The 17,302-nt window shown below is 41.0% G+C and overlaps 1 protein-coding gene across 1 annotated transcript in view; it reads left to right on the top strand.

Annotated features, from left to right (window-relative positions):
• The window catches only part of DEPTOR (DEP domain containing MTOR interacting protein), a 73,275-nt gene extending 56,241 nt beyond the window's left edge, over positions 1-17,034 (top strand). Inside the window, exon 10 of the mRNA XM_042834638.1 lies at positions 15,546-17,034. Coding sequence (XP_042690572.1) covers positions 15,546-15,674 — 129 coding nt within the window. The 3' untranslated portion in view covers positions 15,675-17,034. The remainder of the gene's footprint in view (positions 1-15,545) is intronic.
• The last annotated feature ends 268 nt before the right edge of the window (positions 17,035-17,302 follow it).

The raw sequence follows: 17,302 nt of genomic DNA, 5'->3' as shown, positions 1-17,302 counted from the left end.
CTGGATTTTTCAATATGTTTTATAAAATACATAAATTAAACATGCATTTACAATTTTCATATGAAGGATACTGTTTTTGAAAAGTAATCTTGTCTAAAATATACAGGGCTTAAATTTAAAAATGGTAAATGTATTCATGTGTGTTCTTGTTTCTTAAATTGGGAATATTAGTAATTTGCATCATCTTCTAGGCTCAGAATTTAGAAGCCAGCACTAGATTAGGTCTGTTGTGAAACTTGACTCATAAAAATAACACTGTGGTGCTTTAGGTATAGAGATTTTGCTTCTGAACTTTGCAGTTTAGAGCTACATTGAGCACTGAATATATTTACTGCACTTCGGAAGCGTTCAAGAAACATTTAGATGTTGTACTAAGGGATGTGGTTTAGCAGGAAAATATTAGTGATAGGTGAATGATTGGACTGGATCATCTTGGAGATCTTCTCTAACCTTGATAATTCCATGATTCTGTGCAGTGGGCTTTGGGTTTGTTTTTGCTTTTGATTTTGTGCTGACAGCCCTGTAACTATGCAGTAGTTGGACATTTGAGTTAAGCCAGATTTTGTTTATATATTGCACCTCTGGTATTGGTTTTATTTGACAAGCCATAGAATCACAGAATCACTCAGTTTGGAAAAGACCTTAAAGATCATCGAGTCCAACCACAACCTAACCATGCTGACCTAACTAACAGCCCTCCACTAAATCATGTCCCTGAGCACCACATCCAAATGGTTTTTAAACACATCCAGGGATGGTGACTCAACCACCTTCCTGGAGAGCCTATTCCAGTGCTTGACAACCTAAACTTACCCTGGCACAACTTGAGGCCATTTCCCCTCGTCCTGTCACCTGTCACCAGTGAGAAGAGACCAACCCCGCTCTCACTGTAAGCACCTTTCAGATATTGGAAGAGAGCAATAAGGTCTCCCCTCAGCCTCCTTTTCCCCAGGCTGAACAGCCCCAGTTCCTTCAGTCTCTCCTCATAGGGCGTATTCTCCAAGTCCTTCACAAGCATTGTTGCTCTTCTTTGAACCTGCTCCAGCCCACTCTTTGTGCAGTCCCTGATGGGATTTTAGCTGTTTACCTGATCCACTCACAAGTAGAAGACTGCCTGTCCTGGTGGGAGTAAATGGTATTTTAGACAGTAAAACTGGAGTATATCACCCCGATTTTGCATGAAGGGTAGATTTGATTATTTGCAAAGGTGCTATCTTTGTATAAAACACTTTGTGAGAACAGAATTGTGAGTGGAACATTCTGGCTATGCATTAGAAGGCACCAAAGTTGATGTTGCATTTTTTAAAATGCCTTTAGCCCCAGACAAGGATATGCCAGTTTCCTTTGAAAATAAGGTGGGTTTTTTTTTTTAAAGTGTTTAAGTGTTGCAGTAGATATGTAAATTATATTTCAGTATCTGCTTTTTTTAAATATATGTCTCTTAATCCATCTGTTTATAGCACTCTTCAATATGGCAGATTTAAAGGAGTCATATGACCATGACAATTCCTTGAACATAAAACTTCCTTTGGGTGGGAGCTGCAGCTGGGGCACTGTGAAGACAGGCTGTTGGGCATAGTAACTCCTGGTGGCCCAGAGTAGGAGGCTTTTGTCTGCCAGTCCTGCATGGCACCAAAGAAGCTCTAACACGGAAAGTTGGCTGTGATGAAAGGGCAAGAATTTGAAGAAGAGCCAAGTCTTGGCGTTGCAGTTTGTAGAAAAGTTTTTGGCAGTAGCAGCAGGGTTTTTCCTCCTAAGGAGATGAATCCAGTATAATCATTTCTGGAAGCATCTTTGTTTGTAAAGCTTGTGATTTTTTACTTATCTCTCTTGGATAGCATTATATGCCTGTCTTTGCATTATGCTGGACAAATTGTTCCGAGAGGACTGCTGCCTGCCATCTCATTGTAGCATCTCACTTTGTGCACTTTAAAATTCACTGTAGGTTATATAAAGCAGTAACTGTTCCAGGATTAATCTACCTGAAGGACTCTGTGGTGTCCTGCTTTCAGTCTGGGCTTGGCTGGGATCCCGGCCTGTTCCAGAGCTCTGTGAATGGAAAGTATCAGCAGAAATTTCAATGAGATTGGGTTGGAACACTTGGCCACATGCAGTGATCTTGTGTTCCCCATTGGGCAGGGTGGCTGGGATGCCTAGGTCTCCATAACCACTGAATCATCAAATCACAGAATATTCCAAGTTGGAAGGGACCCATAAGGGTCATCAAGTCCAATTCCTGGCTCCATACAGGACCACCCGAAAATAGAATCACAGAATATCTTGAGTTGGAAGGGAGCCATTATGCATACAGGTGCTGGTGTGGAAGCAGTCAGCACCACGTTACAGCAACAGCCTCTTCAGGGTCACTGTTAGGGCAGTTTAACTCAGAAAAGTACAAGCACAGCCTACTGAAGAGGTGTGAGCAGATATTAGCTTCTTGATGTTAAGCCTTTACGGGCTTCTTCTGGGCCCATAAAGTGGGACTGCCATTTACAGCTTGTGGTTACAAGTTTGAAGCAGTGCAAATAATTTAATAAATATGTTGTCAATTATCTTTATAAAAGTATTTTTAGACCTGATCTGTTGAAGTGCAGTTGCCTGTGGCAGCGTTGGAGGAGCATAACGGCTGTAAGCGCATTAGTGAGCAGAAGCTGGAGGCGATGTGGGGCTATGAAAAGAATCAGTGTTGCAATGCACACGTCCAAGTTATTTGTAGCTCTCTTACTGTCTGCTGTCGTCAGCAGACTGAGAAGGGAAGACAGGAACAGCAGGGGTTCCGAGGTTGCTTTAATGTTCCTGATTGGCTGGCTGCAAAATTCAGGTCTCTGCTAAATATTGCCAGTTGTTGTGAGGAGAACTCTTGTCCCCTTTTCTCACTTTTATTCTTTAAGCTAATCTATGGTTTTAAGGTTCAAGTATTTTTGAAAAGCTATTTTTGAAAAGGCTTGACTTCAAACCGATGGCTGAAGTTGTACGTTACACGTTGTTATTTGGTGTGCCATCACTGCTGCAGAGTGTGAGCTGTGCAGCAGCCCAAGTGTGGTGGGAGGCCTAGGAAGAAGACAGGTTTGCTGTTAACTTTGCTGATGGTCTGTTTGTCCTTTTGGCTGGAGAAATCACTGACCCATTCTAACCTTTGCAGAATGCTGAAGAATATCTAACTGCTTAGATCGATTATAAACAAATAATGTTTATAGGTGTTACATGTAAGGTCTTTGTACATTTCCAATGGCCACTCAATCCTTTTTACCCTAATCTAGTTCTTCCTTTCAGTTAATAGAAGGAGTTTTTGGGGTGTATGTATTAGTTGGTCACCAACAGAGCTTCTGCTTGGGGGGTTTCAGAACACGGCCAGGATCGTTTCAGTCTGCTGCTGATCTTTAAGAGCTGGCAGAGTGAGGAGGTCATTCTCATAAATTTCAGTCTGGGCCATCATCTTTTGCATTCTCAAATGATTATTTCAAGGCCGAGTTCTCAAATGAATTCACGGGCAGGCTAAGAGCCAAATCTCAACTGCTATTGAGTAACCACTGTTTCGTGGAATGTAATTGCTGTCAGGGTCTGTTGGGGCCATCAAGTCCATTACTCAGATAGGCACTGTCTGATTAGCTTTTAGAATCCAGATACTGCTGTGGTCAAAAAATTCACAGGTTGCTCCGAAAGTAATGCCTTCCATTTATTTCCATGGAAATGACAACAGATGCAAAAAGAACACTGTTTGGTGGAGTACATTCTCAGTTACAAAACTCTATTTTTCAATATAGTCATCACCGTTAGTTGTGCATTTTCACCAATGATGCAGTCTGCATGCTGCACTCGCAGAAGTCTGCACCAGCGGAGGTAACTCACTGTTGCTGCCACCAGTGCTGAAATGCACCCCCACCTGCACCACTGCACCACTGTGCTCACGTCCACTGTTTGGTCTCCACGGATGTCCAGCAAACATTGATAAATGTCAGTGGGTGCTCTTTTTTTTCCACATGGAGGGATTCAGTGAAATCCCTTTGCATCATATGCTCTTCCATGTCAGACGCCATTTTTTCAACTTGCCCTTGTGCTGCCATGTGGCACAACAAAATGTAATGGAACACTGGGGTGAAGGTTCAGCCTCTATTGCCATACTGTCAACATCTGCCTCTGATGTCGTGGACCAATACAATGAAATAGGCATTTCTTTCAGAGCAGCCCTCATATTACAGGCCTGCAACAAAAAGAACTAAAAGTTACGCGTTATGAAGTGCCAGCTTAGAGATGAGTGAAAAGCATCAGAGGAACTGCCAATGTCTTCTATTCCTGCAGCAACAAGAAATTTGAACTTTGAAATTCTCAGCATGTTGAATGAACTCTGGGCTGTCAGAGAAATGCAAAACCCGCTCCATGGCTCTTGCCAGCCTGATCTCAAACTGAAAAGGCGATGGCTCAGCTATTTGACAAGATAGCCAGTCCAAAAATTCTGAAAATTGTCAATGTTTATTCCCCCTGGAAAAAAAAAAGCCCATCTCTGGCTGTGGCCAATCTCCAGTGTTTTTCAGAATAGTGGGAAAAGTGAGAGAGAATGGATATCACAAGTGAGAAAATTCTTCGTAACTCCTGAAAGCAGCCTGCTGGGAGCTTGAAGTTAGAGACTTCTGTAAGGAAGGTACAATGAACTTGCCTCCAATTTAAACCTCTCCATGAAACCTAGCAGAGGAAGAATACCTTGGTGTTTGTTGCCGTGGCTCTAACCCTTTAAGCACCAGGAAGATGCTTCACAGCTTCACAGCTAATTTAAGGTATCCAAAGGGTACTTCTGCTATCTCATGTGACTGAGCTTTAAACGAGAAGATGAAGTAGATTCGGATAAATATTTATATTGTGCACTAACATATGGTATTGTTGAAGCAGATGCAATTCAGTCTAAGAATTCTTATCTTATCCCAACATGTTACTGGTTGTAGAAAAGCATAAATTACACAAGCTGCCATCTGTTTTCAATTACAGCATGAAAACACTGAGGCAGGTTGGTATTTTCCTTCAGTGGTTTTATCAGCTAGCTGCTGAATTTGATAATTACATTAGAGTGCATTCAGAATGTGTGTATTTAGTAATGTGAACACTCAAAAAAAGTTGCTGACAAACTGCTTTCATAACTTGTCCATAAATAGAGAAGAATCAGAGCTAAATGTGTGTGTGATGAATGCCACTACTGTAGTGCTTGAAAATAGACATGTAAGTAAGTTTCAAACATGTCTCCCTAAGTGATTGTCTTAATTTTTGATCGTATGTAGTTAAAAACTATAACAGAAAGGTCTGTTGTCTTCTGAGGAAATGTAGAAACTTTATTCAAGCACCTGGTAAGAACATAATGGTCAACATTTTGGATGCTTTTCTTTCACCACTCAGTCTTTAGCAAAAATCCACTCTAAAAAAAATAAAAGAAAATTCAGTAAGACAGCTGTGTCAGTAACACGATGATTCAACAGAAGTTGGAAGAGATCAAATATCTGTGAATTTGAAAATATTCATCTCTGCCATCAACATGAAAAATGGATTAGTGGCATGTTGTCCTTGACAAAATCATGTGTAGCAGTCACCCTACTTTGCTGATCAATGCATGATTTGGTGCCTGGAATTTCTTATCCTGTGCCTTCCTCAGTTTAGTCTGTGTGCATCATGTGCTACAGCTAAAAGCTGGTGAGCTGAGCTGATGCATCTGTAATTGTCCCAAAGTTTCCTTCTCCAGGGATTGTATTTTGTTAGCCTAAATGAGTAGTTCCCAATTTTTTTACTGACCTCTTTCCAATAGGTTGGGTCTACCCTAAAGCCCTGGTAATCTAACTATACTGGGAGTATTGCCTTGTGGAAGTATGATGGCAGTTCTCCTCCTGAGAAGCACATCTTAAGATTGCATTGTGTGTTCATGGAAACAACACGAGCCTCAGGAGATCTAACTGAGCCATCACGGGTTTTGGAATTTACTTGCATGAAGTGAATATCAGTAATTGTAGTTAAATGCTGGGCAGAACATTTCAGTAGCATCAAAATCTTATTTAAAATAGAGTAGTGGGCAGCAGGCTGCATCTAACATATATCCTTTTGTCCGGGAGTGAATTCAGTCCTCTTGGCTAATTAGGGGCTTCTCTTAATGAAGGAAAATGTGATTTGGGGAGCTGCATTGTGTCACTGCCAGAACTTCATCTGGTTGCCAAAAGGAGACAAGATATGGCAAATCTTTGCTTTCATTGCAGAATACTCCAACAACAAAGTCCTTGTGGACTTGGTCATCCCTAGCATTAGCATGATGTCTTTAGGTTGACTGAAATCATGAAATGTTTTCTTAACAATCCTGCTTTTCCCTTGTCAGTGGGAATCCCAGTGCAGGACTTGATGATCTGCTAAGCAGTCTGTCTTCTGCCTCTTTACTGCACCAGCTGCTTGGCGTGGTTTATTCCTTTTCTGTGGTGGAAAAAGTACTCCAGCGTTGCTCTGACCTGATGTAAACTGCAAACTTCCCTGCACAAATGAAGAGAGAATTTTTTGGTGTGATTCTCAGTTCCCTTGATTTTCAGTCTTGCTTTTGAAGAACAGAACCCATGTTAGTCACTTTGGAGACACTGTTAATCTACTACAAGAATTAAGACAATGGGAATTACTATGTAAAAGGAGTTGGTTTAGCTTTCTTTCAGCACAAATTTCACCTTTAACAGTGAACTTCCTTTTCCCCTCCTAACTTACAGGTTTAGTACTGGCTTGCCCTGCTAGGCAGGGGGGTTGGAACTACATGATCCTTGAGGTCCCTTCCAACCCGGGTGATTCTGTGATTCTGTGATTACCCCAGATATGAATTTTGGCCTACAGGCATCATGAAATGGTATTACATTTCCAATAACTGAGTTTTGTTTTTTTTCTTCCAAAGACTCTTTTAACACAGAAAGGGAGTTTCACTAGGTAATAAAATAAGATTCTTTTCCCTTACAACAACCAAAACCTTATGCAAAATATGGAAAGTTTCATAATATCTCAGAGTTCTCTCTTTTACCTCAACACTGGTGGAGTTAACATTAACAGTGAGTGTTATAGGCTGGTGAGCTAAACCTCTGCTGGACAACAAGTGACCTACTGTACTTGCATCTGCACATTGGCTTCTTTTCATCAACAGCAAATACAATTCAGAAAAAAAAATTGTGCGTAGTTTCATAATTGGAGGTCAGTGTATTTTCTAAATGTAGGCACACTGATAAAAAGTAGGTTTAAGAATCCTTTTTTGGAGTAAGTGGAGTCTTAAGGCAGGATAAGCCAGATATCTGAACACCATGCATTTATGAAAGTGCTTTCTTGATTGTTTCTGAAGTCTTACAGCTGTAGCCATTCAGATAGAGAGAAAGCAGCCTTGGTTTAGGCTGCATGGTGAAACAGTGCTGTGCTTGTGTTTTGATACAGCTTTCAAATTCCAGCAGGGTCTATAGCCCATTTAATGGTGAGATTTAGTGCCAGCCAGAACAGCTGTGATCTTACCCTTACTGGAGCCTTCTTAGGATCTTGCAGGTCACTCCTAGGTAAGCCAGGGCTCTCTGAGGAGTGGACTTATCTCAAAAACTTACCCCACTTCTGGGTTTCTGCAGAATGGCTAAATTATGAAAGAAGGGGTTTTGTAAAGTCTATAAAAAGACATAAAATAAGAGCCCAGTACAGCAAAACATTGGCTTTTTGAACTCCTTTTTTTTTTCATAGTAAAGAGCAGTTTATTGGGTTTGGTGGCAAAACCCATTCCCATTGGAGCCTTGAAGAGGTCCTCAGATGATGCTGCACCGACTGTGCCATTGCAGTGTTTGTGCCTGGCTGCTTTGGGGTGTGCAGCCGTCTTCCTCGCCCTTCTCTCTGTGCTTTTTTGTCCCTCTTCATGACACAAGCTGGCTTCCTTTATTGCTGTAAGCAAATGATTAGGGAAACATGTTGCGTTAAAGCCGGGGCTCTGTTTAGCTAGTCGAACACATGGAGAAACAATTGCACTGTTGTCCATGAAAACAGAGAGCAGCTGTTTGCCTCAATTGGCGCCAATCACTCGTGTTCATTGCAGTCCCACTAAAGGAGGGTGCTACAAATACTCAACAGATCTGCCTGCCCTTCCATTCCTTCGAGTGGCTGAGACTGGGTCTATTTTAAATGAAAATGGGCCCTAAACTAGCTACACTCAGTCTAACATTTGGTCCAACTACATTTGACTTTGGAAGTAAACTGATAAAGTTTTTAACTCATCAGATATTTTTTTCTTCTAGATCTGTAGCTCATCTATGCTATACCTCTAGTATAAGTGTAGATATCAGGGTCATGTAGATATAAAGAGTCAAGTAAAGCATAAAAAGAAACTATTTCTAAACTAAGACATCCTATGCTTTTGCCAATGATTCAGTCTTTCACCCAGGCCTGCCTTCACCTGTTTGAGTTATTTAACATTTTCATGGCTGGTCTGGTAAAAATGCTCATGAAGTTAAGGGTGCAGTCACTGGTTTGCTTTGCTGCTGCAGCTCAGTCCAGCTCTGTTTCACCCATGGGGAGGACATACTTGGACTCAGGCTGGGTTGGCCATTTGCCACTACTGTCCAATTAGGGCCACTGATTAGACTCCGATGATCTGCACTTAAATTAGTTTTTATATCAATGTTGTTTAATTTCTGATTTTTTATACGAGTTGGGAATACTATAAAAAATCAGGTCCTTTTTTCTGTTTCCAAAAAAGCGTTATGCTTTCTGTAAACATCCCACTAGAGAAATTCATCTGTAGGCAGCCTGTAGTGAAGCTTTGCTCAAGCAAACCATCAATACCAAACAGCAGCCACAGATGGAGGTGCAGAGCCAGAGTTACATGATTATGTTTGCAGTGCTGTAATGTGGTTGGTTTTCATGTGCCATCCCATGCTCTCCTGGTAACCAGTTTCTTTCGCAGTGCTGGGACAGAAGGCCAACTTAACACTGGTGTAAGGACTGGAGAAGAAATGTGTCTCTCTGGAGAGAAAATCCCATGTTTATGCAAGACCTGGCCACTTGCCTACTCCCACACAACCCACTCTACAGCCAATTACACATTTGCTAGAGATATTTGCAGAGCAGAGCACACAGCTGCAATTTGTTCTGTTTCATGCCATAACCTCAGCCATGTTGAAGAGGACATTGCACTCTTTTTTAACCTTCCGGTGCCATGCATATGTCATATCTGAAATGTTAGCATCCAGTTTTGATTCAGTAATTCTAGCAAGAATGTATGAATTCCTAAGAGGAAAAAAAAAAAAAAAAAAGACAAAAATCTAAATGCAAATGTAGGACCTATGATTTCCATCTCTTTTCCTAATTCCTGTGTCACAATGGAAAGGTTAATGTGTGCAATACGTCAGTGCCATCTGCGTTTGGTTATTGAGGAGGTGAGTTGTGTGCTTTAGCTCTCCCATGGCAGCAAACTCAGCATCTCCACAGGCTGGGCTATTTGCTGCACACAGCTATTCCTGTGCTTAATGATGCAGGATGAGCACCTGTACCAGCTCATATGCAGGCTGTGTCTGTAGGGCTGTAAGAGAAGCCCATCCCCACATGTGCCACCATTGCTCTGTGGCCTCAGACTTTCCTGGAGTTAACCCTCCTGCCTTAGCGTGCATCCACCGCTGGTTTGATTGGTTCTCTAATCCTTAAATAAAGGAAATCACTTTCTCTGGTGATTTTACCACATGTTTTGTGTACCAAACCCTGGCTGTGTATTGGGAGGTGATAATACAGTAATTACCTCGGGGGGTTATTCAAGAAATCCACTGACTCATAGCAAGCCTGCATGTTTTCTGCTTGTAAATAACTGGTTTTCAATGGTGAATACAGTTAGTGAAAACAGTGTCATATCTTGTTCCCCATGACAAAATAATAGCTTTAGATAGCCTTCACTTTCCCTCGTTTTGCAACTCTTTGTATTTCATATCTAAATCTGATTTAAAACACACATCTTGTTTTCCATCTGCTTGCTCAGGAGCATGAACAGCAGGAAGAGATGGGAGCTCCCAGCATCCCTGTGGAGCTGGGGCAATGCAAGGGAGGGAAAATCACATTTCAGGCATAGCTCTGCCTTCAAAGTGTTGGAAACCTGGTTGTCCCCTTCTGCCTTGCTGAAAGCTGAAATGCTAAATTCCAGCTGTTGTATGCTCATAGCAGTGAAGTGCTTCTGCTGAAATCTGTCAGCAAAACAACAAAAGCCAAAGAAGATCTGTTGACTTTTTAAACAAGTGAAGTAAAGAATGTATTTTCTTTTTTACTTAGCTTTTTCTTTCTCTGGTTCAGCAGCTTAGCAACATTTGCAGGCAATAGTCTTTGGTGTACAACAGGAATCAGCCAGGAGGGCTTCTATCTTAGAACTGGGCTTCGAGTTATTAAAAGTAACTAAGAAGCATAAAGAGCTTGATTTGATGGGCATCCTGCCTAAGACACTCCTATGCTCCTGACCATTGCAAAACGTTGCTCCTTCAGCCACAGTTTATTTAAATGCCGGAAACGAACATCACGTCCATTGATGACATGGACTGATGTTTAACAGAGACAAGCACTGAGCTGGGCTCGCCTACATTGCACATAGTTAACGCATGGCTTTCGCAGTAACACATGGAGAATTATTCTTCTGGAAGATCACAGCAAGTTGCAGAATACCATCATGAAACAATCATAAGCTTGAACTACACAAACTGGCCAGCTGATCCCAGTCTCTGTAGGATTGGTAGGACAAGAAAAAATAAAGCATTTATTTATAGTTATTGAGGATAGCTCTCTAACAGAAATTTAAGCTGGCTATTTCTTTAAAGGATTTGATTTTAACTTTCTTTAGCAAGAAGAAAAGCACACCCACCTCCGTTGGACTGATTTTTTTCATTCTGAAATAGTTACATTGTAAATTCTGCTATCAATTTTATTCTGTAAAATTGTCAAAATACACTTCTCTTCAGACAGCTCTGAGATAAGTTATATTTAGAAGCTTTTATTTTAGTTCTTAGGAAAATTGCTTAAGAATTTTCCAGTCTTGAAACTAACTCCTACATTTGCCCGAATTCATCATTTGTATTTGATGCTAGTAAAGTTTTAAAAACAACCCCAAATCCAACACATTTTTCCATGTGTTTTGGGAATGGTTCATCTCAAAGCTATCTGTGTGACACTGATGTCACCTGAGATCATAAGAAGAAATGACAAGCAAGCATGTCCTACACTATCTGACACAGAAATCAGCATGCTTACAGATTACGAGCGGAATGTTAAATCTGATAGAATGTACAGTTAATGTGACTGTAACCACAGTCTCATCTGACTGATTTGAGTATGCTAACACTCTGACAGTGGAGTCTGTGTGGCTGCTACTTGCTTTGCCATTAGTGATTTGCAGATGCACTCACTGGATCTGTACAATTAAATCCATTTTTTAGATCTATCCAAAAGAGCTTTACAGTCTTCAACCAAATTTCAAGTTCTTCATGATCTTAGGAGCATGGTGTAGTGAGCAGTATTGGTAGGATGTGGACATTTGGACTAGATGAACTTAGAGGTCTTTTTCATCCTTTATGATTCTATGATCTTTCCTACTGCCCTCTAGTTGTATCTAAAATAATAAAGGACTGTGGTAAGGATTTTTCTTTAAGTCCAGAAATCAAAGCCTAGCTCCACAAGGACAGATGACCAAATTCTATACCGCAAACAGCCCCTGAATATCTGGGGATCTAGGTGACTGCTATCTTAAGATAACATTCAGTAGCATTTATAAATATTAAGGTCATCATGGGCTGATGGTAAGAATTGCTGACAGCTATACAATGTATTTATTGAATGATGTTTTTATTGACTATTTTGTCTCAGCTTGTCCATGCCCATGGGTCCAATGTGTCAGCTCCCATTCTCCAAGCTGCACTCTCAGGTCTCTGACATCCCCCTGCAGCATCTCATGGTTCTTCTTACCTCAGCTTGGCACAACCAAGCATGGGCTGACAGCCAAAGCTTACCATGGAGGGAAGCTCTCTGTGGATTGTGCAGCTCACAGTGCAGCAGGATTCTCACTCCATACTACTATGCTTAAAAATTATGGTAACAGTAATTATAATTGCTCTTTTCACTGTCTCTAGTTTGTTGCTGAATGACATGTCATATCTTTGCTGGCTTCTGTAAGCAGAAAGTTTCTAGATCCTTTCTGGTCAAATTTAAGTCCAAAGCTGAAGTTTTTCTTTTCCTGGGAACATCTAGATTTGGTTCAATCTTCTGTATGAGCCAGTGAAAACACACAAAAAGACAGAGGCATAGGTACCTTTCCCCCTGTCCATACTGATGGGGGCTGTTGTATGTCAGGGTGGGAAACAGAAATAGGTAACAATAAATGCTTATTAATGTAAAATTTAATTTACAAAAATTAAGTCTTTTCATTTCAATTTTACCTAATTTAACTACTATTGCTTATCTGTTTTTTGTATTATTACATCCTGACCAACAAAATGGTTGGAATTTACTCCAGGCTTTGTCATTTCTTGAAGTCTGAGGGATAAAAATGGATGCTTATCTCCTGTCAGGCTCCTTGGAGAGCTATGAGGAAATGAGCAATAAAAGGCTCTTTGAGACTCTTTTAACTTCAGTTTATCATCTATTATTGTTACTGATGTGTGGAAACCAACAGAGAAATTGTACATGTTTGTATTTACAAAGCCCTTAGCAGCTGTAGTTATGAGCTGAGCACTTAAAGCTTTTTGAAATGTGTTTTTAAAAATGCGGCATTAAATTATTGAGATTTCTTAAACTGGCTGGCTGCCTTATGAAAATTTCTGGGATAGTATTGGGTTGTCATAGTCAGCTGGACAGGGTATCACTGCTTTTGTATCCCCACCAAGAGAGCAGCACACTGTGCTGGCTTGCTTGGGGCAGGGCTTGTGGTAGCTGATGTGCATGAAGCTGTGCTGGATTCCATTTCCCATCCTGGCTGCTGCACTAGATGGACAGCTGAGATGGGAGAACACAGTGGGCTGAGTTGAGGACACTGCTACCTTCCCTCATCCTTAAAGGGTTCAGGATTATGAAAACTTCTGTCCTTGTCCTGGCTGTAGGACCTAGCAAATGGATCCACATCCATGAGTGAACTGGAATGTGCAGAGTCAGCCCTTGAGAGAACAGGTGAAATGATGGCCATGGAGAGAGCTTTCTGTCCCGAGGGTGTCTGGCTCTTTATCTCATGTAATTTTAGGACAGATATGCTGTCTTCTACACTTTTTGTCTCCTTTCTACATTTCTCATCTGGCTTGCGTGGACTTTTTTGCATCTAAACCTATCTGTTAAAAATAGTGAAACTACAAGTACAGTGTCACTTGGATCCAATGCAAAGGATGGTATGAAGAACACTGTTCTCAGCCCCTACAGCCCACTGCCATGCTACTGTTAAGAGCATCCATTAAAACAAGCACGCTGGGAAAGAAGGCATGTCAACTCTTGTCTTTTGCAACTCTTTGGCATTCGGATTGCCATTCTCTGCAGCAGTGCCCATCCATGTTTATGCAGTTGCAGCCCTGGTGTGAGACTCGGGCTGGTCTGAAAGGTCTGCTCCACTGCCAGGAACCTTCCTTAGGGCCCCTGAGTGCCCCTCAGAGGATCCAGAATGCAGCTTTATCCATCACACGCCTACGTGCCTGTCCCTGGCCAAACACGAGTCCCATGCATTAGGATTCCAGTAACTCGAGAAGTCTGAGAATAGGCAGCAGCAAAACAAACATCAGCCGCTCAACTTCCAAAACCTGCATTAAGCCAGAAGAGACAATGTTATTTCTGCAGGTCTGTTTTAAATCAAACAAAATATTGTTTTGGAGCCAGAGCTATAATTCAATAAAACTTGATACAATCTTGGAAGGCCATACCAAAGCATTAGGAAATACAGCTGGGAGCTGAGACACCTACACATATTGCAAGAATTTGCATTTTAAACTAAATAGATGCATCTCAAATGCTAATTGAGGCACCCTGAAGTGAGTGATGGGTTGCCTCTTCAGTCAAAAACCTCAAAATTCAGAAAACTTCGTCTGCATGCAAAATCTGAAGTGTTTTCCCAGTGCTGTTTGCAGCTGAGATGGCATGGGAGTGCATAGGAAAGATACAGCCATATTGCCATGGAAGCATTCAGGTGGTAGAACTGGCTGCCCTACTGTGGTGCGTGTTGAGGCTACCAGGAAGGTGGACCTCACATCTTCAGATCTGCTGAGCAGTTCTGTATTTGACAGACTGAGGTGCAAAACGGAGGTTTGCCATCCCTCTGGGGGCTGCTGCTGCTGTCCCTGTACAGAGGCTTAAAGGAGCGGAGAGCAAAAGCATCAGTAGCACTTCGGATGAAACATATTTTTGGATCGGCCTTGCTTCCTCTATAATTTTCCTTAAGTGCAACACTGATAACTGTATTCCGTACATTTTGCAGAAATACAAGTTGAGTTTCACCACATTAAATCCTTTTTACTTGAGGAGGTAGCTGATGTTGCACAAAAGTTAAATGAGATGATGTGAGAAAGTCTGGCTTCGGGCTAGCATCTAAGGTGGCAGAGATGTTTTCCACCTTTCCTTCACTCATTTCTGTGTTGCATTTCTGCCTAAATATAAAAAGTTAAAATATAAAATATAAGAATTCCTCTAGTGACCTGCTGTTCATTACTTCTTTTATACAAGCTTGACATCACTTCTGAGTAAGATAATCTTTTAAGGAATGTATTGTTTTCATTGTGGAACGTCAGAATGGTATTATTATTTCCTTTAGATTCTTTATTTTTATCATTAAAAACACAGATCTAGACTTTGCACACTTTTGACCTTTTAAATAAACACTGTAATATTATGATTAGAGCCAGAAAAAGCTTAATGGTTTTGAGGAAGAAGTTTGGATATCTTTCTTTTCCTTGATGCCTTTTTTACAATATTGGTGTCTGGGGAGGAATATCTCCTGAAATTGACAGTAGCATTTTAATCCATCTTAGTACTGACTTAATTTTCCATGGTATTATGTCCTGGAATTTGGTTCCTTTGGGTTCAGCATGCACTGCTGGAGGATCTGGCACAGTCTGGTGACCCAGGCTTTGCCCTGGGCCTGGAATCATGATGTGCATTTCGTGGTGATTATCATGAGCTGTCCAAATCGTTTCAAACTGGAGATCTAGAGATAGCAGCCTGTTTGCAATGGCCAGAGCTGTTCTGTCTTTAGAGGATACAGTGGGGTGGATGGTTGGGCCTGATAGAGCAGAGTGATTATGTTGTTTGCAGAGCACAACTTAAACTGCGGTATTACAGGAAAAAAATGATGTAGGACTTCAAAAGCCACACGATTCAAAGCTGCAGTAATATATATATTTTTTTAAAAAAAAGGAAAACTAATTCATCAAATTAACCCTAGGGGATGCATTTTTCTTAAGAGTACTGAATAAGCACAACGAGTTGTGGAGATTTTGCATGCCCAGCAGAGAGTAAGGCTGATGTGTAAGTGGGTAAGTAACCAGACACAAAAAGTACAACGTGCAACTTTTGCTGCTTGTCTCTCTCTGCAGGTTTGCCAATTTGTTGTCTCTGTCAATGGTCTCAATGTTCTCCATGTGGACTACAGGACAGTGAGCAACCTCATCCTGACAGGCCCGCGAACAATTGTCATGGAAGTGATGGAAGAAATAGAATCCTGAAAAGAAGGGATCTCTTACTGGACGTTTTTGTGGGAAAACAGCCAATCACAAGGCAGCGTGACACACAGAGGCACCACTTTCTGTGTCCAAGTAGATTATTTTGCTTTTGGGGAAGGGGGTTCTCTTTCGTTTAACAGTAATAGCACTGGTTATTATGCTAAGTGAGCAATAGATACCAGCATATTTTCACTAAGGACTTCTCTTTGCTTGTCGAAGACAAAGGAAAGGCCCTTGGGTTGTCTCTCCAGCCAAGTCTGCATCCGTCAGAATGGTTTCCCACCTAAGAGGCCGTGCAGATTTCCTCACAGTCCACCACTGGATCAAACACTTCAGGAGATGAAAGAACCACATACATTGTGAGCCAGGATGTCACAGATGCTGTGTGGGACATACTGACGTGGGTAAACATCCTCTGGTCGTGGAGAGCTGGGTGACTGCTGGCTTTATTGCCACCGAACACAAAGGAGCTGTGAATGCATCTCTGTGAAACAAATGTATTCGTGTTCTGTAGAGGATACTGTGGGGTGGATGTTCGGGCCTGATAGAGCAGAGTGATTATTCTAAAAGAAAAACACAACGCCATGCAAGTGTGAGAGCATGTGCTACTTTTACAAAGTAAAGCAATCTGGCCTTTGAAAATCAGGCAATTTGTGTAGATGCTGAAGCACAGATGTAGGTACTCAACTACAAAATGTTGGTTTTTTGTTTGTTTGTTTTCTTTGTACAGAAAGGAAAGGTGTCTCAGTCTCATTGTTTGTCACTTTAGAGAATTTCCAGACACTTTTATTCCTAGAAGAAAAATAATATTTAGTGGGGTGAGGTGGGAAATTCGCTTTGTTAGCATTAGCAATGACACATCCAGGTGCTCCAGTAGAGAAATTACACTTCAAATTGAAGCAATGTACATGAATGTACATTAAGCTCATTAGCACTTTCAAATCATCAATGTTTTGCAAGCTACAAACTTGCCACAAGTTGCATTTGACACTATTGCTAATAAAAAATAGTATTTAACTGATTCTTACTCATTTTTAAACTGTAGGATTTCTTTATTGATGAATTTATGGAACAAATCTTTAAAAAAATAATATATAAAAATTCTGTGTTCTGCTGAGTGAGGTGACTTCTTAACCGTGTGGTGATTGGACTCCATGGACATTCTTTGATCTTTGAGCTGAATATGTACATCCTTGTCCACACAATTCTGGGTATACATTGCAATCTTTCTCTGCTGTCTAAATTTTGCAATTAAAGCTTGAACTTGAGTATACCAAAAATCCTCCATCTTTGGGGTGGGGAAAGTATTTTTCCCCCAAATAATTTTGACATATATTTTATATTAAAAATTGTTCTCACTGAATACATTGCTCCTGCAGTATGTTTTTCACTCACTCAAACACTTCTATGTAATTCTTCATAGGTACAGTAAGTCTTCAAAACCACATACGTCTTCAGTGTTGTAGGTAGAAGTCCATGTGTTCTTTGTTTCAGATGTAGTGTAGCCATGGTTGATTTTTAACCAGGGAAACTTCTCATATTCCGCTAATATGTCCCCTTGCAGGGAGTTATATAAATGAAACCACTGAGTTGATGCTAACCAGGCTCAAATGTGCTTGGAAGGTTCTTCC

This window comes from Centrocercus urophasianus, unplaced genomic scaffold (assembly GCF_019232065.1).
Source record: "Centrocercus urophasianus isolate 14NV4802_14NV808 unplaced genomic scaffold, USGS_Curo_1.0 seq_11, whole genome shotgun sequence".
Taxonomy (NCBI): domain Eukaryota; kingdom Metazoa; phylum Chordata; class Aves; order Galliformes; family Phasianidae; genus Centrocercus; species Centrocercus urophasianus.
This window is presented reverse-complemented; position numbering and strand designations above follow the sequence as displayed.